The 23335-nt window shown below is 43.4% G+C and overlaps 1 protein-coding gene across 2 annotated transcripts in view; it reads left to right on the plus strand.

Annotated features, from left to right (window-relative positions):
- Nucleotides 1-15888, plus strand: part of ATE1 (arginyltransferase 1) — a 162361-nt gene extending 146473 nt beyond the window's left edge. The window contains exons 11-12 of one of the 2 annotated variants that reach the window (XM_056529736.1): nt 10963-11007; nt 15868-15888. In XM_056529736.1, coding sequence (XP_056385711.1) covers nt 10963-11007; nt 15868-15873 — 51 coding nt within the window. In that variant the 3' untranslated portion in view covers nt 15874-15888. Of the gene's footprint in view, nt 1-10962; nt 11008-11426; nt 11448-15867 lie in introns of those variants that run through there. The other variant, XM_056529737.1, reaches the window with a different exon arrangement.
- The last annotated feature ends 7447 nt before the right edge of the window (nt 15889-23335 follow it).

Genomic DNA, 23335 nt, shown 5'->3' on the forward strand with positions numbered 1-23335 from the left:
ATGCAGTGGAGATGCAGGCAGGGAGTCCCTCCGAGTCACTTGCACTAATGGCACAATGTATTCTCGCTTACGTAGTGACCGACGAATTGTCACCATTCAGCAGCGGGATGACTTCTGGCTCTCTACCTTATTGGACCCTTGCTACCGGCACAAAATGGAGGCCTTTTTTTACACCCATGATTGACCATGGTTCCACACCAACACTTCACAAATATGGATAGTGCAAAACATTATTTAAGGTACTGCTCCCCAGTTACAGAAATTTCTCCACATTAGACATCAAATAAGTATTGAGGATATACATTAGCTAAAACTTAACTTTTCTTAATATATGGACCCCAATTTTATTATATCTAAGAAAGGAAAGGTGTGCAAAAAACACCATGTGCCACCTACCCCACCAAGTATTGAAGTGATGCAAAGACCTCTAAAAAAGTGGAAGGGAACAACGTATGGTCCATTGCAACCGGTGGGGGTAAAATCTTCCCCTGTAAGGCCCTACTCTCACATTATTAATTTTATTTTTGGCAAATGTTACTCGCCCTAAAAAGGCTGGCCCCACACAGGAACCTCTCTCTATTTCCACCTACAAACACTGCCATTTCACAGGGTTTTTAGGTGGAAATAGGGAGAGGTTCCTGTGTTGGGCCACCCTTTTTAGGGTGAGTAACACTTGCCAGGAAGGGAATTAATAGGGCCAGAGTAGGGCCTTACAGGGGAAGTTTTTACCCCCACCTGCTACAATGGACAATACATTGTTCCATTCCACCTTTTCAAGGGAAGTGTTACTCGTCCTAAAAAGGGTGGTCCCATACAGGCACTGGGAAATGGCAGTGTTTGTAGGTGGAAATAGGGAGAGGTTCCTGTGTGGGGCCATCCTTTTTCAGGCGAGTAACACTTGACAAGAAGGGAATTTTAAGTGCAAGAGTAGGGCCTTACAGGGGAAGTTTTTACCCCCCCCCCCCCCCCACCGGTTACAATGGACCATACATTGTTCCCTTCCACCTTTTAGAGGTCTTTGCATCACATCAATACTTGGTGGTGTAGGTGGCACATGGTGTTTTTGCACACCTTTCCTTCCTTTTATTAAATAAAAACTTGGGGTACATATATTTTATCCTAAGAAAATTATTAAAAGTTAAGTTTCACGTAATGCATATCCTCAATACCGTTTTCTTCTGCCTACCTGCCTCAGTTACTATTCTGATCCTGCCAGCCTCCTGATGCCACACATCTGATGCCAAGTTTTCCTTTTTTCACCCAGCTTCCCCACCAGGTACTGGTATTGCCACCCACCGCACCACTCTGTCACCGGGTCACTTTCAGGACTCCTGATGCTGCTGATGCCACCTCCAGGCTGTCTCATTCTGCCACCATATTTTCTCCTCATGCTAATGCCACCTCCAGTCTGTCTCACTCTGCCATCATATGTTCTCCTCATGCTGATGCCAGCTCCAGGCTGTCTCACACTGCCACCATATGATCTCCTCGTGCTGATGCCAGCTCCAGGCAGTCTCATACTGCCACCATACGTTCTCCTCATTCTTATGCCAGCTCCAGGCTGTCTCATACTGCCACCATATGTTCTCCTCATGCTGATGCCAGCTCCATGGTGTCTCATTCAGCCACTATATGTTCTCCACATGCTGATGCCAGCTCCAGGCTGTCTCATTCTGCCACCATATGTTCTACTCATACTTCTGCCACCTCCAGGCTATTTTATTCATCCACTATATGGTCTCCACATGCTGCCGCCACCTCCAGGCTGTCATTCAGCCACTATATGGTCTCCTCTTGCTGCCGCTAGCTCCAGGCTGTGTCATTCAACCACTATATGGTCTCCTCTTGCTGCCGCCAACTCCAGGCTGTGTTATTCTGCCAGATTATGATCTCCTCTTGCTGCCGCCAACTCCAGGCTGTGTCATTCTGCCAGATTATGGTCTCCTCATGCTGCTTCCACCTCCAGGCTGTGTCACTGTGCCACCATGTGGTCTCCTCATGCTGCTGGCACATTAAATTAAACTTTTTAGGTTCATCTATTTGAAATCTTCAATTTAAATGTTGAAAAATATCTTTAATCTTTTCAATTGTGAGGCCCTATGGTCTCGTCAGGCTGTTGCCAGCTCCAGGCTGGGTCATTCAGCCACTATGTGGTCTCCTCATGCTGCCGCCACCTCCACGCTGTGTCATTCAGGCACTATATGGTCTCCTCATACTGATGCCATCTCCAGGCTCTGTCATTGTGCCGCTCTGCAACAGTGATTGTAATAGCGATGCCTCTAATCTGCATGTCATACTGGATAACAGTATAATTTCATTCACAACAATCGCTTCCCCTCCCATCTCAACGTGAGAAAAGAAGAATGACTACTGAGCTCTGATTGGTTGCTATGGATCTTTAGACAGTTTTGATAAGCGCTTGGTCACACTGCCATTGTATTAGAGTAAATGGAGCTCTGACGGAAGGATCGGAATGGAGCACTAAAAAAAAAACTGCATGTCCTAGTTTTTTCTCTGCTCAACTCCAGTAAAATACTGAATCCCCAAGAGACTCCATTCAAGTCAATTGTAACCATCGGACCTCTTGGTGTCAGTTGTGGTCTGACCTGTTTTGGGTTTGCTTAGTGCAAAACAAATAAACAAACAAAAAAAAGAGCCGAACAGAACCAGAACCGGACAGAGCACAACAGCAGTGTAATCTTAGCCCAACCCTGCCAAACTGCATCAACCACATAGGGACCCAGGGTGTACAGGTATGCCTTCGCTCGCTGGTACTCAAGGACCCTGGGCATACCTGTACGCCCGTGGGAATTTCTGTCCCACTGGGCGCGGACCGGGGTCACTGCTGACATCTATCAGCAGGCACCCCGCGCACGTGCCCAGGGGGGTCATCAGACCCCCCCATGTTGGCAATCGCCGGTGAATTCACACCGACGATTTGTGCCGATTCCGGGTCAGTCCCACGGGTCTATGGTGACCCGGTGACGCGGAATATAAGGGGGATCGCGGTTACCCAAGACACCTAGGATCCCCCTGAAGGGATAGGAGTGAGGTGGCAGGGGTGCCACCCCTCCTATCTCTGCTATTGGTCGTCTAGAAGCACAACCAAAAGCAGATCGGGGGGCGGGGGGTTAACTTTCAGTTTCCCCGTTCTGCCCAACCACAATAGGTGGGGCAGAACGGGGAAACCGACGAGGACCGGCGCCGAAGATCCACTTACCCATCGGCTGCGGTGTTGCTGTTTGGGCATTCTGGGATTTGTAGTTTTGCACAGCTGGAGGGCTACAGTTTGGAGATCACTTTGCAGTGATCTCTAAACTGTAGCCCTCTAGATCTTGCATAACTACAACTCCCAGCATGCCCACACAGCATTTTGCTGTCTGGGCATGCTGGGATTTGTAGTTTTGCAACATCGGGAGGGCCACAGTTTGGAGATCTCTGTGAAGTGGTCTCTAAACTGTAGCCCCCCAGATGTTGCAAAACTGCAAATCCCAGCATGCCCAAACAGCAAACAGCTGTCTTGGCTTGCTGGGAGTTGTAGTTGTGTACCTCCAGCTGTTGCATAACTACATCTCCCAGCATGTCCTTCGGCGATCAGTACATGCTGGGAGTTGAAGTTTTGCAACAACTGGAGGCACACTGGTTGGAAAATATGGGGTTAGGTAACAGAACCTAACTGAAGGATTTCCAACCAGTGTGCCTCCAGCTATTGCAAAAGTACAACTCCCAGTATGCACGGTCTGTCAGTACATGCTGGGAGTTGTAGTTTTGAAACAGCTGGAGGTTTGCCCCACCATGTGAATGTACAGGGCCATTCACACGGGCAGGTTTACAAACTTTTCGCTGCTGCGCAAACTCCTAGCGGGAAAATCACTGTAAACCTCCGCCAGTGCGAATGTACCCTAAAAACACTACACTACACTAACACATAATAAAGGGTAAAACACTACATATACACCCCCTTACACCCCCCCCCAATAAAAAGGAAAAATGTATCGTACGGCAGTATTTCCAAAACTGAGCCTCAACGGAGCCACCACTGACTGTTCAGGTATGCTGGGAGTTTAGCAACAGCTGGAGGCACCCTGTTTGGGAATCACTGGCGTACAATACCCCTATATCCACCCCTATGCAATCCCTGATGTAGTCCTCAAATGCGCATGGCGCTCTCTCACTTCGGAGCCCTGTCGTATTTCAACAGTTTAGGGCTACATATGGGGTATTTCCGTACTCGGGAGAAATTGAACTATACATTTTGGGGGTCTTTTTCTCCTTTTACCCCTTATGAAAATTAAAAGTTGGGGGCTACATCAGCCTGTTATTTTTAAAAAATAAAAAAAATGTTACACTAACATGCTAGTGTTGCCCCATGCTTTTTATTTTCACAAGCGGTAAAAGCAAAAAAAGACCCCAAAATTTGTAACACAATTTCAAGTACTGAAGTACCCCATATGTGGGCGTTAAATGCTCTGCGGGCGCAAAACAAGGCTAAGGAGTGAGAGCGCACCACGTACATTTGAGGCCTAAATTGGTGATTTGCACAGGGGTGGCTGATTTTACAGCGGTTCTGACATAAACGCAAAAAAATTAATCCCCACATGTGACCCCATTTTGGAAACTACACCCCTCACTGAACATAACAAGTGGTATAGTTTTAATGAATTTTCATTAAAGTTGGATGGGAAAATGAAAAAAAAAAAGGTTTTCACTAACATGCTGGTGTTACCCAAAATTTTTCATTTTCACAAGGGAAATAGGAAAAAAGCCCCCCAAAATTTGTACCCCATTTCTGTAAGAATATACCCTATATGTAGATGTAAAGTGGTCTGCTGGCGCACTACAATGCTCAGAAGAGAAGGAGCGCCATTGGGATTTTGAAGAGAAAATTTGTTTGGAATGAAAGTCAGGGGCCATATGTGTTTACAAAGCCCCCATAGTGCCAGAACAATGGACCCCCTCCTCCACATGTGACCCCATTTTAGAAACTACACCCCTCACGTAATGTAATAAGGGGTGCAGTGAGCATTTACGCCCCACAGGTGTCTGACAGATTTATGGAACAGTGGTCTGTGAAAGTGAAACATTTTATTTTTCATTTGCCCAGCCCACTGTTCCAAAGATCTGTCAAATGCCAGTGGGGTGTAAATACTCACTGCACCCCTTATTAAATTCTGTGAGGGGTGTAGTTTGCAAAATGGGGTCACATGTGGGGGGGTCCACTGTTCTGGCACCAAGGGGGGCTTTGTAAATGCACATGGCCCCTGACTTTTATTCCAAACAAATTCTCTTTCCAAAAGCTCAATGGCGCTCCTCCTCTTCTGAGCACTGTAGTGCTCCAGCAGAGCACTTGATGTCCACACATGGGGTATTTCCAGAAATGGGGTTACAAATCTTGGGGGTAATTTTCTCCTATTACCCCTTGTAAAAATGTAAAATTTGGGGGGGGGAAAGCATTTTAGGGAAATTTTTTTTTTTTTCATTTACACATCCAACTTTAACAAAAAGTCGTCAAACACCTGTGTAGTGTTAAGGCTCACTGTACCCCTTGTTACGTTTCTTGAGGGGTGCAGTTTCCAAAATAGTATGCCATGTGTTTTTTTTTGCTGTTCTGGCACCATAGGGGCTTCCTAAATGCTGCATGCCCCCCAAAAACCATTTCAACAAAATTTGCTTTCCAAAAGCCAAATGTGACTCCTTCTCTTCTGAGCATTGTAGTTCGCCTGCAGATCATTTTACGTCCTAACATGGGGTATTTCCATACTCAGAAGAGATGGGGTTTCAAATTTTGGGGGGCATTTTCTCCCATTACCCTTTGTAAAAATGGTAAATTTGGGGGAAAAAACTGCACTTTAGTGAAAAATTTTTTTTTTACATTTACACATCTGACTTTAACGAAAAGTCGTTAAACACCTGTGGGGTGTTAAGGCTCACTGGACCCCTTGTTACGTGCCTTGAGGGGTGTAGTTTCCAAAAGGGTATGTCATGTGGGGTTTTTCTGCTGTTCTGGCACCATAGGGGGTCCTAAATGCGACATGCCCCCCAAAAACCATTACAACAAAATTCACTCTACAAAGTCCCATTGTTGCTCCTTCCCTTCTGAGCCCTCTACTGCACCCGCTGAACACTTGACATTCACATATGAGGTATTTCCTTACTCAAGAGAAATTGGTTTACACATTTTGGGGGACTTTTTCTCTTATTACCCCTTGTAAAAATTAAAAAACTGGGTCTACAAGAACATATGAGTGGAAAAAATTAAGATTTAGAATTTAGAAAAATTGGAAAATTGCTGCTGAACTTTGAAGCCCTTTGAACTTTGATGTCTTCCAAAAGGAAAAACATGTCATCTTTATGATGCAAACATAAAGTAGACATATTGTTTTTGTGAATCAATATATAATTTATTTGGAATGTCTTTTTTTCCTTACAAGCAAAGAGCTTCAAAGAAGCATCCCAGAGTTATTAATGCTTAAAGTCACAGTGGTCAAATGTGCAAAAAATGGCCGGGTCCTTAAGGTGAAAATGGGCTGGGTCCTTAAAGGACATCTGTTGCGCAATTTAACTTATCCCCTAGGGGCTAAGTTATAGATCGCGGGGGGGGGGGGGGGGGGGGGGTCCAAGTGCCGCAGCAGTATGCCTGAAAGGGGGCGTTCTGTCCCCGCATAACGCGGCGGCCGACACCTCCCCTCCATGTACCCCATAGAGATACAAGGAGGAGCGTGTCTGGCTTTCTGCTAGGGACAAAACTTCCTGCAGACTGCCGCGGCCCCGTCCAGGAGATCCCAGGGGGCCCCAGCGCTTGGACCCCCCGCAATCTTTAACTTATCCCCTATCCTTTGGATAGAGGATAAGTTATTTTGCACTGGAATACTCCTTTAATGGGTTAAAGGGGGACTCCGGTGGATAATTTTTATTTTTTTTCAAATCAACAATCAAAGTTAAACAGATTTGTAAATTACTACTATTAAAAAATCTAAATCCTTCCAATACTTAACAGCTGCTGTATTCGCCACAGGAAGTGGAATAGTTAGTTATTTTCAGTCTGACCACAGTGCTCTCTGTTGACACCTCTGTCCATGTCAGGAACTGTCTGGAGCAGGAAAGGTTTGCTATGGGGATTTGCTCCTACTATGGACAGTTCCTGATATGTACAGATGTGTCAGCAGAGAGCACTTTGGTCAGACTGAAAAGAACTTAAAGGGGTATTCCAGGGAAAAACTTATTTTTTTTTAGTTCAACTGGCTCCAGAAAGTTAAACAGATTTGTAAATGACTTCTATTAAAAAAATCTTAATCCTTTCAATAATTATCAGCTACTGAAGTTGAGTTGTTCTTATCTGTTTGGAACCAGTGCTCTCTGCTGACATCTCTGCTTGTCTCAGGAACTGCACAGAGTAGAATAGGTTTGCTATGGGACTTTGCTTCTACTCTGGACAGCTCCTGAGACACCTGTTATCAGAGAGTACCTAGACAGAAAAGAACAACTCAACTTCAGCAGCTCACAAGTACTGAAAGGATTAAGATTTTTTTCCTGGATATTCCTTTAACTTCATCTGTAACATGCAGCAGCTGATAATTACTGGAAGAGTTACATTTTGAAATAGAAGTAATGTACAAATCTGTTTAACTTTCTGGCACCAGTTGATTTCCCCCCCAAAAAAAGAAAAAGAAAATAGCTTTCCACCGGAGTACCCCTTTAAGCATCAGTGTAACTTTACATTAGTTTCATGTTAGTGTCCCAGCACAACAATATAGTTACATAGTTACATAGTTAGTACGGTCGAAAAAAGACATTTGTCCATCAAGTTCAACCAGGGAATTGAAGGGTAGGGGTGTGGCGCGATATTGGGGAAGGGATGGGATTTTATATTTCTTCATAAGCATTAATGTAATTTTGTTCCAGGAATGTATCTAATCCTGTTTTAAAGCTGTTAATTTTTCCTGCTGTGACCAGTTCCTGAGGTAGACTGTTCCATAAGTTCACAGTTCTCATGGTAAAGAAGGCGTGTCGCCCCTTGAGACTAAACTTTTTCTTCTCCAGACGGAGGGAGTGCCCCCTCGTCCTTTGGGGGGGGGGTTAACCTGGAACAGTTTTTCTCCATATTTTTTGTATGGGCCATTAATATACTTATATACGTTTATCATATCCCCCCTTAAACGTCTCTTCTCAAGACTAAACAATTGTAACTCCTTTAATCGCTCCTCATAGCTAAGATGTTCCATGCCCCATATTAGTTTAGTCGCACGTCTCTGCACCCTTTCCAGCTCCACATTGTCCCTTTTATGGACAGGTGACCAAAACTGAACAGCATATTCCAGGTGAGGCCGTACCAATGCTTTATAAAGGGGGAGTATTATGTCCCTGTCCCTTGAGTCCATGCCTCTTTTGATACATGACAATATCCTGCCGGCTTTGGAAGCAGCAGCCTGACATTGCATGCTATTCTGTAGTCTGTGATCTACAAGTACATCCAGATCCTTCTCTACACGTGACTCTGCCAGTTTAATCCCCCCTAAGACATACAACGCATGCATGTTGTTAGTACCCAGATACATAACTTTACATTTATCCACATTGAACCTCATTTGCCAAGTGGATGCCCAGACACTTAGTCTATCCAAGTCATCTTGTAACCTATACACCTCCTCTATAGACTGTACCGTGCTACAAAGCTTGGTGTCATCTGCAAAGATAGAAACAGAGCTGTTAATGCCATCCTCTATATCATTGATAAATAATTTAAACAATACCGGTCCCAGTACAGAACCTTGGGGTACACCACTAATTACCGGGGACCAATCAGGGTACGAGTCATTGACCACCACTCTCTGGGTACGATCCATGAGCCAGTGTTCAATTCAGTTACAAACTAAAATTTCCAAACCCAAAGACCTTAACTTACCTGTCAGACGTCTATGAGGGACAGTATCAAATGCTTTGGCAAAATCCAGAAACACTATATCCACAGCCATTCCTCTATATACAGAGCCCTCCTCTATATACACAGCCCCCCTCTATATCCACAGCCATTCCTCTGTCAAGGCTTCTACTCACCTCTTCATAAAAGCAAATTAGATTGGTTTGACAACTTCTATCCTTAGTAAACCCATGCTGGCTATCACTTATAATACTATTATCCCCTATGTATTCCTGTATGTAATCCCTTATAAGTCCTGCAAAAAATTTACCCACAATGCACGTAAGACTTACCGGTCTATAATTGCCTGGCGAAGACCTAGAGCCCTTCTTGAAGATTGGTACCACATTAGCCTTGCGCCAGTCCCTTGGCACAATACCAGACACCAGTGAATCTCTAAATATCATGAACAGGGGTACAGATATTACTGAACTTACCTCTCTAAGAACTCTTGGGTGTAGTCCATCCGGTCCTGGAGATTTGCTTACATTTACTTTACTTAACTTACCTTGTACCATCTCTACATTAAGCCAGTTCAGTACATTACATGATGTGTTGCCAGCACTGAGCTGTCCAATAGTATATACAGAACTAAAGAACCCATTCAGTAGCTCCGCCTTCTCTTGATCGCCCGTGACAACCTCCCCATTATCATTATTATGGGGTCCTACATGCTCTGTCCTTGGTTTTTTTGTATTTATATATCTAAAAAGATATTTAGGATAAGTTTTGCTTTCTTTGGCCACTTGTCTCTCATTTAGAATTTTTGCTATTTTTATTACATTTTTACAGATTTTATTAAGCTCCTTGTACTGTTTAAATGTTATAGCTGACCAATCAGATTTGAATTTATTGCTCTTTTAACATCATTTGTCAGCCATGTAGGATTTAGTTTTAATCGTTTATATTTGTTCCCCTTTGGTATATATTTATCTGTATAGTTATTTAGAGTTTATTTAAAGATGTCCCATTTACCTTCTGTATCAGTATTTGAGAACACCTCCCCCCAGTCTATGTCCTGTAGTGCAGCCCTCAGCCCAGGGAAGTTTGCCTTTTTAAAGTTATATGTTTTTGCCTTCCCCGCCTGTCTTTGTTTTCTACATTTTAAGTCAAAAGTAACTATATTGTGGTCGCTATTACCAAGGTTTTCCCTCACAGTTACATTACCAACCAGCTCTGCGTTGTTGGAAATGATCAGATCCAACAAGGCATCACTTCTTGTTGGGTCCTCCACAAACTGGCCCATAAAATTATCCTGCAATAAATTTAGGAATTTTCTCCCCTTTGTAGTTTTAGCCAACCCCCGGCCCCGATCTATATCTGGATAGTTAAAATCTCCCATTATTACCACTGTACCTGCCCGGGCAGCCCTCTCTATTTGTTTATGCAGCTGACCTTCTATCTCTTCAGTGATATTAGGGGGTCTGTAGATTACCCCAAATATTATTATTTTTTCAGTATTTCCCTCCTTTTGTAATTCTACCCACAGTGATTCCACATCCTCAGAATCATCACACACTATGGCATTGTTCACACTGACTTTCATACCACTTCTAACATACAGACAGACTCCACCACCTTTTCTGTTCATTCTATCTATGCGAAACAATGTAAACCCCTGCAGATTAACAGCCCAGTCATGCGAGGAGTCCAGCTATGTCTCAGTGACCCCAACTATATCAATATGTTCCTCCAGTATCAAGGCCTCAAGCTCCCCCATTTTATTTGCTAGGCTTCTGGCATTTGTGAACATACACTTTACATTTCTATCCTTTATGTTATTGGGGTTAATGGGATTCAAGGGTGTAAGTTTTATTTTCCTATGAAGCTTATTCCTATTAACTATTCTAACCCCTCCCTCCGCTCCACCCCCAGGTACATTTATAATTCCCACCTCTCTATCTACACTATCTTCCCCCTCTTTGCTGTAGGTTCCCTCCCCCCAAGTCCCTAGTTTAAACACTCCTCCACCCTTCTAGCCATCTTCTCCCACAATGATTCTGAGGACCTGAATTGACAACTTCATATATCTCTATGCTGTACAGGTCATCAGACAAGCGGTCAGGCTGGGACATTCGGACGTAATAAAGGTACAATACAGGTGCTCATGTGAACCTTAGGCCTAGTACTAACCACTGTGTCACCTGTGCCATGCTACCTGGTAATGAACACTCTGACTCCTCTGCAATAGTATATCTAGATTAATATTATTGTTACTTCCCATATAGATGACGTCTTGTCAGATGACATTCCTACTGACATATATTTGATTCCGAATCAGTATCATTATTACTCCACATCTATAATTAGTGGAACAGATTCCACTGCTCATTTTAGTACCTAATATTATACAAGGGTTAAGGATGATGGGTACTTAATGCATCATAAAACGTAATATGGGAAAATGATAGGATTTGTAATTGGATTTTGATAAGTAAATGATCTGTGCCTCTAAAAACTATTCAAAGCAACTAAAAGAAATGAGTGTAATAGTCGTAACATTCATTAGATCTAAGTCTATTTGGACGAGTCTACGATGAACCAGAATGTTGGCAGATAATACACACTGCAGCACGGATGAATAACATCATGATCATGGCCAGAAAAGCTATGTTCATCATCGGGCACAGTAACTGGTATTAAGGAATAGTTTTTTTGTTTTCCTGGTGAATATCTGCAACTTGTTATTTAAGCCCTGGTTCATATTATGTATTAATATATACTAATTCAGTCATAACATTAAAGCCACCTGCTTTAAGGGGTATTCCAGGAAAAAACTTTTTTTTTTTTTTTTTATATCAACTGGCTCCAGAAAGTTAAACAGATTTGTAAATTACTTTTATTAAAAAATCTTAATTCTTGCAATAATTATCAGCTGCTGAAGTTGAGTTGTTCTTTTCTGTCTGGCAACAGTGCTCTCTGTTGACATCTCTGCTTGTCTCGGGAACTGCACAGAGTAGAAGAGGTTTGCTATGTGGATTTGCTTCTACTCTGAACAGTTCCCGAGACAGGTGACATCAGAGAGCACTTAGACAGAAAAGAACAACTCAACTTCAGCAGCTCATAAGTACTGAAAACATTAAGATTTTTTTATAGAAGTAATTTACAAATCTGTTTATCTTTCCGGAGCCAGTTGATTTATATAAAAAAAAAGTTTTTTCCTGGATAACCCCTTTAATATAGTATATGCCCCCCTCTTTTTACCATATAGCTTTAACTCATTAATTAAGGCCTGGACACCACAAGTCCTTTGAAGGTGTCTTGTGGTACCTGCACCAAGATTTTACCAGCAGATCTTTTAGTATTGGTTTCAGTTATTTCATTCAGTTAGGTTTTTTGAGCAAAAGTCAAAAGTAGATGGAGCAAAGAAGGTGATTATTCATTTGTTCTTTACATTTATCATTCCTTTTGAATCTATTTCTGGCTTTGGGTCTTAAAGTGTACCTTGTCATTAGCAAAAACTTTTTCTTTTATGAAGATAATACCATTATATGTATATTTGTAATATACATTGATTAAAAAATGTGTATATTTTTGTCCCTGCAGCTATTGCCTGTGTCTCTCTATGAGGAGTCCAAATACAGGAAGTGAGGGTGGACAAGCAGAGCTCTGTACACTGAGGACAAGCAGGACTCTGGCTTATCACTCATCCTGTTGTGTGAGCCCGGAGCGTGTCACAGAGCCTCATTGCCGAGAGCCCTGCTTGTCCTCAGTACACAGAGCCCTGCTTGTCCTCAGTATACAGAGCCCTGCTTGTCCTCAGTGCACAGAGCCCTGCTTGTCCTCAGTGTACAGAGCCCTGCTTGTCCTCAGTATACAGAGCCCTGCTTGTCCTCAGTGCACAGAGCCCTGTTTTTCCTCAGTGCACAGAGCCCTGCTTGTCCTCACTGCACAGATCCCTACTTTTCCTCAGTGTACAGATCCCTGCTTGTCCACATTGTACAGAGCCCTGCTTGTCCTCAGTGTACAAAGCCCTGCTTGTCCTCAGTGTACAGAGCTCTGCTTGTCCTCAGTGCACAGAGCCCTGCTTGTCCTCAGTGTACAGAGCCTCGCTTGTCCTCAATGTACAGTGCCCTGCTTGTCCTCAGTGCACAGAGCCCTGCTTGTCCTCAGTGCACAGAGCCCTGCTTGGCCTCAGTGCACAGAGCCCTGCTTGTCCTCACTGCACAAAGCCCTGTTTTTCCTCAGTGCACAGAGCCTTTCCTGTCCTCAGTGTACAGAGCCCTGCTTGTCCTCAGTGTACAGAGCCCTGCTTGTCCTCAGTGTACAGAGCCCTGCTTGTCCTCAGTGTACAGAGCCCTGCTTGTCCTCAGTGTACAGAGCCCTGCTTGTCCTCAGTGCACAGAGCCCTGCTTGTCCTCAGTGCACAGAGCCCTGCTTGTCCTCAATGTACAGGTCCCTACTTGTCCTCAGTGCACAGAGCCCTGCTTTTCCTCCGTGTACAGATCCCTTCTTGTCCTCAGTGCACAGAGCCCTGCTTGTCCTCTTTGTCCAGAGCCCTGCTTGTCCTCACTGCATAGAGTCCTGCTTGCTCTCAGTGTACAGAGCCCTGCTTGCTCTCAGTGTACAGAGCCCTGCTTGTCCTCAGTGTATAGAGACCTGCTTGTCCTCAGTGTACAGAGCCCTGCTTGTCCTCAGTGTACAGAGCCCTGCTTGTCCTCAGTGTACAGAGCCCTGCTTGTCCTCAGTGTACAGAGCATTGCTTGTCCTCATTGCACAGAGCCATGCTTGTCCTCAGTGTACAGAGCACTGCTTGTCCTCAGTGTACAGAGCCCTGCTTGTCTGCCCACACTTCATGTATTTGGTCTCCTCACAGAGACACGCAGGCAATAGCTGCAGGGACAAAAATATACTCATTTTTAACCAATATGTATTACAAATATACATATAATGTTATTTCTACATTATATGACAAGTTTTTGCTAATGACAGGTAGACTTTAATTCTGAATAAAGATGTCCGAAAGCTGTTTGTGAACCCTCCTTTAGTCCTGTAAATTGTGAAGTGGATTTTAGTATGCAGGTATGGGGTAGCACTCAGGCTTAGGTACAGTGCCACGTTGATATAATAAATCCAATGTAGTAAGAAATGGTACTGACACATGCTTCTTCTTTTCAACTGCTTATTTTATTCAACAAGTAAAAGGTATATACATGCAGAACTTTTTTTGGATGCAGTTAAAAAAGTATACAAGTTGAGGTGCCTTCTGTGTATATACCTTGTACTTGCTGAATAAAATAAGCAGTTGAAAAGATGAACATTTCTTACTCCATTGAGCCTCCATGGATTGACTTGTTGTTTTAGCATATCACACAGATGCCTGTCTGGGTTTAGATCTGAGGAATTTGGAGGCCAAGTCAGCACCATGAATTTCTTGTCCTGTTCACAAAAGGCCACTGACATGATGGCGTGTACTGAGTCTGCAACAATGTTTAGGTGGAACATGTCCCAATGATATCCACAGGAATGGCAGCAAAGTTTCCCAGAAGGACATTGTCCAGAGCATCACACTAACCCTGCTAACATGTGCTCTTCTTATTTTTTTTGATACAATATTTTTTTTGTAGTTTACAATAGCCAGATCAGTCAAAGAACAAGGCTGATCTTTGGCCCTAATACCAGAGTAATGTCAGCCTGTTTGGTCAATAATCTCCTCAGTGTAATATGGTCTTAAGCTTAGATTTTGTGTTCTATCTGTCATGATAAGGAGAAGGCTGCTAAAACGTAATCTGTACAGAATTACAGCGAAAGATGACACCAGTACATAGACAATAACTGAAGCTTACAGATTAGCCTCCCCCTCCCTGTGAAATAACCTTTGCTAGGTTTAGAGTAGACCCAGTAACATTTCCTATTTATGTCAGTGGGACAGCTCCTGTTGTCATGAATGGGGGGCAGGGAGAAGTGAGCCCTAAGCTATCCCTAAAACCACTCCCCCTACCTACTTGCCTATCCTCCCTAAATGAAGGATTGACACCTTGGAGCTGGTCCCTTCCTAGCGCTAAAGTGCATGAGTGTCAAAGTCAACAAAACAAACGGAACTGTACATGTCAGGGCCAAGTCAGGAACATAACCGAACCAACAAACAGATATACAATATAAATACAAACAAGGCAGGATATAGCATACTAACATAAAACGGGTCAGGAAATCAGGGGCACTGTTCACACTGTACTCAGAACAAAGAACACACACTATACATCCCCACTCCAAGCATGGAGGGACATCAATACCAAAGCCAAATAGACTCCTAGCCAGCGGCCACTCTTCACCGAGTGATCAGGATACTAGCCTAGGAGGAAACAGAAATACTAAATACAAGTAAACACTGGGGAACATACACAAGACTCACTCACTCCTAGATAGATGGATTAGCACAAGGCTGAGGAATTCTATCCTCGGAGTAGCAGGATCACACAAGGTCAAAAACAGGACTGACATAACGCACAATGAGAATACAGACCAAGGCAACACAAAGCAAAATGCAGAACGAACATACACAAAACTAAAACCTGGCAAATGTACTAAAACAAGGCTAAAATCTATATATCAAAACAGGTCAGATAACCATGGTTAAAACTCAGGATAAGAGCACAGAAACAAAGTTAACATGATGCCATCATGGCCAGAATACAGGTCAAATTGCCTGCACCCGTCAGCACTTGAAGAGGCCTTACATATCCTCCCAGTGCTGCAGGGACTTTTTTGTAAAGCATATCTCTTGATTCTGTTAGAAACAGCTTAGGCAAGATGACAGCCCCCATAATAATGTACAAAATGTAAAATAATGTATAAAACATATACAATCAGAAAATAGAAACAGATTAGAAACAATGTTCCTTTTTTTTTTTTTTTTAATAGAATTTGGCGCTAATTAGTAGTAAAAAAATATAAGTTTCATTTACTTAAAGTCCATATATGTTTCCACCATTTCTGTGTTTGCCTTACAGCCCTGATGCCAAATGAATGGAGCTGGATGTACGCGCAGACTTTTGTGATATGACAGTCTCAGAAATAAAGATTACACTCACGGTAATCCTATCTACCTTTTTTCTTACATTATGTTGCATAATAATTACAGCAAAATTGTGAAATTAACCATGGATCTCAAGCACTGGGCACCTAGTGCACCTGCTTTTCTGAGTGCTCAGGTGTACAGCTAGTAGAGCAGGCACATTGGGTAAGATGGATGGCCTCCTGAAGTGCAACATTACTTAGCCATATGTTGTCCTCCCCTGCCCTGAAGCAGATGTGACACTGTGTACTGCGTAAATGTGCACATTGTCTAGCAAGTTTTCCAAACACGGAACTTCACTTCAGATTATGCCAACCGAGGGAACGTGCAATGAACTAAATACTGAACCTCCTCTCTTTAATGTTCTATATAAATATTTAGTAACATGAAGAAATAAGAACAAACTGTGCTATACTGACAGTCCCCATCTGTCATTGTGGTGGCAGAAAAGTTGTCATTGAACGTTCAGGGGACTATAAGCTGTTTCCATTGCTTTGTTCAGACAGATGCCAAACTTAGCAACACTCTCAGTGGGGACCAGCCGAGAAGAAGGAGTTGGAGGGTGGTGGGTGTCACTCACTGGGAGAATTAGCAGAACAATGCTTTAGATATCATCTCCAACCCCCACCTCGGAGGCACAGTCCCGCACTTTGGAATCTCAAACTGCTCTGAAAATCTGACTTTTTATGGAGAAAAAACTGATAGACTGACATGTTTGAAATGTTTCTTATGTAAGCACAGGGAACGTTTGCCAACCTGGTACAAAACAAGGCAATGTCAGCCTCATCAGCCCTTAATCGGGTAATGTCCCTTCTCTGAATCCTTAGCTTTCAGCACTAAATAAGGGGAAATATTATTTAAATGTATTGTTTCGCTAGTGAATTCACTGTTAATGTCAAGGTTTAGCGGGAACTGCATTAGTATTGTTAGAATGGATAGACTGACCCCAATATAACTCGTACTAAATATAAATTGTAGAGAAGTAGAAAATGGAAGATGGAGTCCAGCTCACTTGCAACTGAGCTGGACTCCATCTTCCATTTTCTAAATTTCCTACGGCGTTGTCAAGCGCCAGGAGTCAGTGCTCCATCTGTCCGGGCTGGGTGAGCTGGTTTGACTGTCTTTGTTTCCTTCTGAAATTGTAGAGAAGGAAAGAAAAGCGCTTCATAGTGTAAAAACACCAAGGGTGGTGACCAGACAAGAAGTATACTGCTCACCAGGAAGGTTGTGTACCAACATACACAATAATGGAGATCGTATAACAATGTTGTGGTTCAGATCTGCAGCCTTCCTGCCCAGGATATGCGAGACATCAAAAGCGGCACTTCAAAACTTGTAAGCAGGAATAAAAAATGGTGCTGATTCAAACAGTCCATTTGTATGGCCTATAAAATTTTTTTTTTTAGCTAACTATACATTGTTGTATACATTGACCCAGTGTTGTAATCAGTAAGATGGCAAGATATGTTATGCCTTTTGTGGATCACATGTGCATTCGCACAAATGCCTAATTATCATACATAGACACGCATATATCTTCGCATTATCATAGTGTAGGTGACTGGCTAAAAGAATTTCCAAAATAACAGGTCTTGTGAGGTCTTCCCAGTATGCAGTTGTTATTGCCTTAGGAAGAACAACTGGTGAACTGGCAAAAGAATCATAGGAACCCAAGGCTCTATGATGTATGTGGAGAGGAGCAAAGATAGCCTTTTTAGCTATGTCCCATAAAAGTATGACTGGATATTATTAAGATATGCTGAGGACTTCAAAAATCTGCAAAAAATAAATAAAAAATTAATATATCTATATATATCATTGAAACAGAGGTGTGGGGTGTTTTCATTTCAATAAAGCACCTGGATTTTTGGCCCTTCCCACCCAGGGAATAAGGTAAACTCTTCTCCCCACCCCAGGGAGTTAACTAGTGCTGTTCAGTAGCACTAGTTAACTCCTTCCTTGCTGGGTCGGTGCATAGTGCTCAGCACAGCAAGATGTTGCAGTAAACCAGTGGATTCATTGGTTTACTGTGATAAAAGAGTTGACAAAAGTTGCGCTGCACTGGTGGTTCTGAACACTTTTGAACTCTTTACGAAAACCTTTCGAAAGTTTGGTGAGCCAGGCTTGTCGAACTTCCAGAAAGCGCACTGAACTTTTTATTCATAATAATAATCATAAAAAGCATGGGATCTACCTGCATTTTCTGTCCACAGGATGCCCTTTTGCTGAATGTTTTTCCTTGGTCACACCATTCTCTGTATACGCTCAACACTGTTACATGAGAATATTTTATGCTGCATTCTGGGTTCGCAGGTCTAATTCCCATTCTGGGAATCTCCATTCGTGAAAGGGCAGATGCCTCTAATAAAGTGGCCATTCGAGTTATATGACAAGTATTCTTGGATTGCCTTTTTCAGAAATGTAACAATGTGCCCAAAATGATGCCATGTTAAATACTAGACATATGTGGTGGTTCAGATTGCATCTGCATTAGTCACTAAAGGAGTTATAACAGCATAAGCTTTGGCGTGTAACAGTATACTAAAATCCCCAATAAACTCTTTAATGCCTCACAAATTAATACTGCATATGGTCTTATTTACAAATGGCATGAAAATTAATCATATTCCCATTTTATAGTATAGATACATGGAATAGATGAAGTGTAGCGTGAAGTATTGGCGTGAAGTTTTGGGAATTATTTTTTGTGTGGTTTCTTAATGGTATAGTTTGGAGCCATATAATAAGATTGAAGGAACAGAGAGTAAAGAGAAAAGTGTTTTCACTTATTTGTTGGTAGATGCTTCACAGTCTTTTGTTTAGTGAATGTGGAACCAATTGAAGAAGGAAACTATCATTTAATTAGAGATTGAAGGTAAATTGCGACAGAACACTATGTAAGTAGAACACTGTGTTGATGTTCCTTAAAACTGAATTTACTTACAGTTTGTCACATAGGACCGGCATATGTATGGCCCTGAGCTCACCAACATCCTCTGTTCCTGCCTACTTGATGGCCTGCCCTAAATGACAGACCACCAACTTACCTGAGAGTGGGAGAGAAAAAAAGAGAGACCGACACAGGCGCCTTGTGCGTTACCACTTAACAGGGATAACAAATTAAAACAAAGTCCCAGTGAACGGGCAGGACTTGCCCCTAGGTAGTGGCCGCTCACCTTGAGCGAATAGGATATTTGCATATAACCCACACCGTGGGTGACAGAAAGGCTGGAACTGCTGCTGAGCCTGGGTCCCAGGGAAGGGAATGATCCGATCCTGATGGAAGTGGAGGCGAAGAAGGAAAATTTGACCCTTACAGAGGCGCTGCTAGTTCCAGAGTAATGTAGATGCCAACCAGAGGTATTGGTAAAAAACACTGGAGTGGTATATTAGAGCATAAGAGGACAATGAAGTACACAGATGACGCGTTTCGGGGGAGCCACCCCCTTCCTCAGATCAGTGTGCTGATCAGCACACTGATCTGAGGAAGGGGGTGGCTTCCCCGAATCGCGTCATCTGTGTACTTCATTGTCCTCTTATGCTCTAATAAACCACTCCGGTGTTTCTTACCAATACCTCTGGTTGGCATCTACATTACTCTGGAACTAGCAGCGCCTCTGTAAGGGTCAAATTTTGCTTCTTCGCCTCCAGACCCCCAACTTGGCGGCGATCCTTAAACCGCTAAGTGCAGGACAAGACAATTTCAAAAATAATTAGAAAACATACACTACTCAAAAAAATTAAGGGAACATTAAGATAACACATCCTAGATCTGAATGAGTGAACTAATCGTATAAATACTTTCATCTTTACATAGTTGAATGTGCTGAAAACAAAATTACACTAAAATTATCAATGGAAATCAAATTTATCAACCCATGGACGTCTGGATATGGAGTCACACTCAATATCAAAGTGGAAAACTACACTACAGGCTGATCCAACTTTGATGTAATGTCCTTAAACAAGTCAAAATGAGGCTCAGTAGTGTGTGTGGCCTCCACGTGCCCGTATGAACTCCCTACAATGCCTGGGTATGCTCCTGATGAGGTGGTGGATGGTCTCCTGAGGGATGTCCTCTCAGACCTGGATTAAAGTATCCGCCAACTCCTGGACAGTCTGTGGTGCAACGTGGCAATGGTGGATGGAGCGAGACATGATGTCCCAGATGTGCTCAATCGGATTCAGATTTGGGGAATGGGCGGGCCAGTCCATAGCATCAATGCCTTCCTCTTGCAACTGCTGACACACCCAGCCACATGAGGTCTAGCATTGTTTTGCATTAGGAGGAACCCAGGTCCAACTGCACCAGCATATGGTCTCACAAGGGGTCTGAAGATCTCATATCAGTAACTATTGGCAGTCAGGCTACCTCTGGCAAGCACATGAAGGGCTGTGCAGCCCCCCAAAGATATGCCACCCCAAACCAGTCATGCTTTAGAATGTTGCAGGCAGCAGAACGTTCTCCACGGCGTCTCCACACTCTGTCACGTCTGTCACATGTGCTCAGTGTGAACCTGCTTTCATCTGTGAAGAGCACAGGGCGCTAGTGGCGAATTTTAAAATCTTGGTGTTCTCTGGCAAATGTCAAACATCCTGCACGGTGTTGGGCTGTAAGAAAAAACCCCACCGGTGGACGTCGGGCCCTCATACCACCCTCATGGAGTTTGTTTCTGACCGTTTAAGTGGACACGCACATTTGTGGACTGCTGGAGGTCATTTTGCAGGGCTCTTGCAGTTCTCCTCCTGCTCCTCCTTGCGCAAAGGCGGAGGTAACGGTCTTGCTGTTGGGTTGTTGCCCTCCTACAGCCTCCTCCACATCTCCTGATGTACTGGCCTGTCTCCTGGTAGTGCCTCCATGCTCTGGACACTACACTGACAAACACAGCAAACCTTCTTGCCACAGCTCACATTGATGTGCCATCCTGGATGAGCTGCACTACCTTAGCCCCTTGTGTGGGTTGTAGACTCCGTCTCATGCTACCACTAGAGTGAAAGCACCACCAGCATTCAAAAATGACCAAAACATCAGCCAGGAAGCATAAGAACTGAGAAGTGGTCTGTGGTCACCACCTGCAGAACCACTCCTTCATTGGGGGGGGGGGGTGTCTTGCTAATTGCCTATAATTTCCACCTGTTGTCTGTCCCATTCGTACAAGAGCATGTGAAATTGACTGTCAATCAGTGTTGCTTCCTGAGTGCACAGTGTGATTTCACAGAAGTGTGACTGACTTGGAGTTACATTGTGTTGTTTAGGTGTTCCTTTTATTTTTTTGAGCAGTGTAGTAATAGAAGTATGAGAACAGGTCAGGGCACAAAAGGGTTAGCCAATTATTGGACAGTAAAAAGACAGACAGGGAAAGCACAAACAAACATATAATCGGATTCACACAAGCCAAGTCAGTAACAGATAAAGCGGTGCAGTACAGACGCAGCAAGCAATAGAGGAGTCAGAGAATGAGCCAAAAAAATATAGAGAAATGCAGGATATGGCAGAGCCAGAGACAAGGAATAATCCTTTATCTAAGGCAAGTGTCTGCAAGCAAAATGGAGTTCTTTTGTTAAAGTTTTGAAACAGCTGGAGGTTCACATTTTGAAAACACTAGCCTAGACCTATATCAACAGATTATTTGCAGCAGGATGGATATCAAGTTGGTCATTGCTTTACATAAATATGGGTGATATATACTATATTTTTCGCCGTATAAGATGCACTTTTTCTTCACCAAAACCGGGGGGGGGGGGGGGGAAGTCGGTGCGTCTTATACGGCAAATACACATTAAAACCCTGTCCTATCGCGGCGGTCCCTACGGCCATCAAGCCGGGACCCGCGGCTAATACAGGACATCACCGATCGCGGTGATGCCTTGTATTAACCCTTCAGACGCGACGATCAAAGCTGACCGCCGCGTCTGAAGCAAAAGTGAAACTAACCCGGCTGCTCAGTCGGGCTGTTTGGGACCGCCGCAGTGAAATCGCTGTGTCCTGAACAGCTTACAGGACACCGGGAGGGACCTTACCTGCCTCCTCGGTGCCCGAACGGCGAATGACTGCTCCGGGCCAAAATCCCCTGCATGGCCGGTGCTCTCCTTCGTCGTCATCACGTCGTTGCGCACGGCGTCCCATCATCCAATGGGAACGGCGTGCGTAGCGACGGGATGGCGGCGACGGAGAGCGAGGATCCTGAGCAGCAGAGACGTACCGGAGCGACGCGGACACCCCGGGGACGCGGCGACAGCGATGGAGGGCGACATCCAGGGCAGCGGTGACGAGCGGTGATGGGTCCGCAGCGGCGGGAACACGTGAGTATTACCTCCTATACCAGTGGTCTTTAACCTGCGGACCTCCAGATGTTGCAAAACCACAACTCCTGGCATGCCCGGAGTTGTAGTTTTGCAACATCTGGAGGTCCATAGGTTAAAGATCACTGTCCTATACTTTACATTGTATTTGGTTCAGAATCTTTTTTTTCTAGATTTTCCTCCTTTAAAATTGGGTGCGTCTTATGTGCCGGAGCATCTTATATGGCGAAAAATACGGTAATCCCCCGATGAGTCTTCAGCTGCGATCATTATAATAAAAAAATATTTTGATGGAAAGACCTACATTGTTGTCCTGGCTTACTCAAGTGAAGATGTTCTGGAAGGGTGCGGTTACGGTTCTGCACCATATGCACTGTTAAGTTTATTAATAGTGAGGGAGCAGAGTTTTTGATCAATAAAGAGTGTCAAAAATGTATGACAGCTAAAAGCTGTGCTAAGAGCACAAATGTGCACCACATCTGTGAGTGCACTGAATGGCTGATACATCTCTGCACCATTTTTTCAATTACGAAACAGATGGAAGAATGACATTTATTTTTTTTCAACAGCCCTTAGCATATACTCTAGTTTAAAGTACTCCGCTGCTCAGATTGTGAACATTTAATAAAGAAAATAGCTTGTAAAAATCCCTAGGGGTCCCCATACCTACTGGGACACTAACCAGTCCTGCAGCAGCATAAGGACTGCTTGTACATGGACAGGTATAGGTACAGAGTAACATATTCATTTTTTTTTTGTGAGTGTGTGTGATCTGACAGGTACCCTTTAACCCCTTAAGGACCAAGCCCATTTTCACCTTAAGGACCAGAGCGTTTTTTGCACATCTCACCACTGTCATTCTAAGCATTAATAACTCTGAGATGTTTTTAGTTTTCATTCTGATTCCGAGACTGTTTTTTCGTAACATATGCTACTTCATGTTAGTGGTAAATTTTTGTCGATACTTGCATAATTTTTCGGTGAAAAATGCAAAAATTTGATGAAAAAATTGAAAATTTTGCATTTTTCTAACTTTGAAGCTCTCTGCTTGTAAGGAAAATAAACATCCCAAATAAATTATATATTGATTCACATATACA

The sequence above is a fragment of the Hyla sarda genome, chromosome 7 (genome assembly GCF_029499605.1).
Source record: "Hyla sarda isolate aHylSar1 chromosome 7, aHylSar1.hap1, whole genome shotgun sequence".
Classification (NCBI taxonomy): Eukaryota; Metazoa; Chordata; class Amphibia; order Anura; family Hylidae; genus Hyla; species Hyla sarda.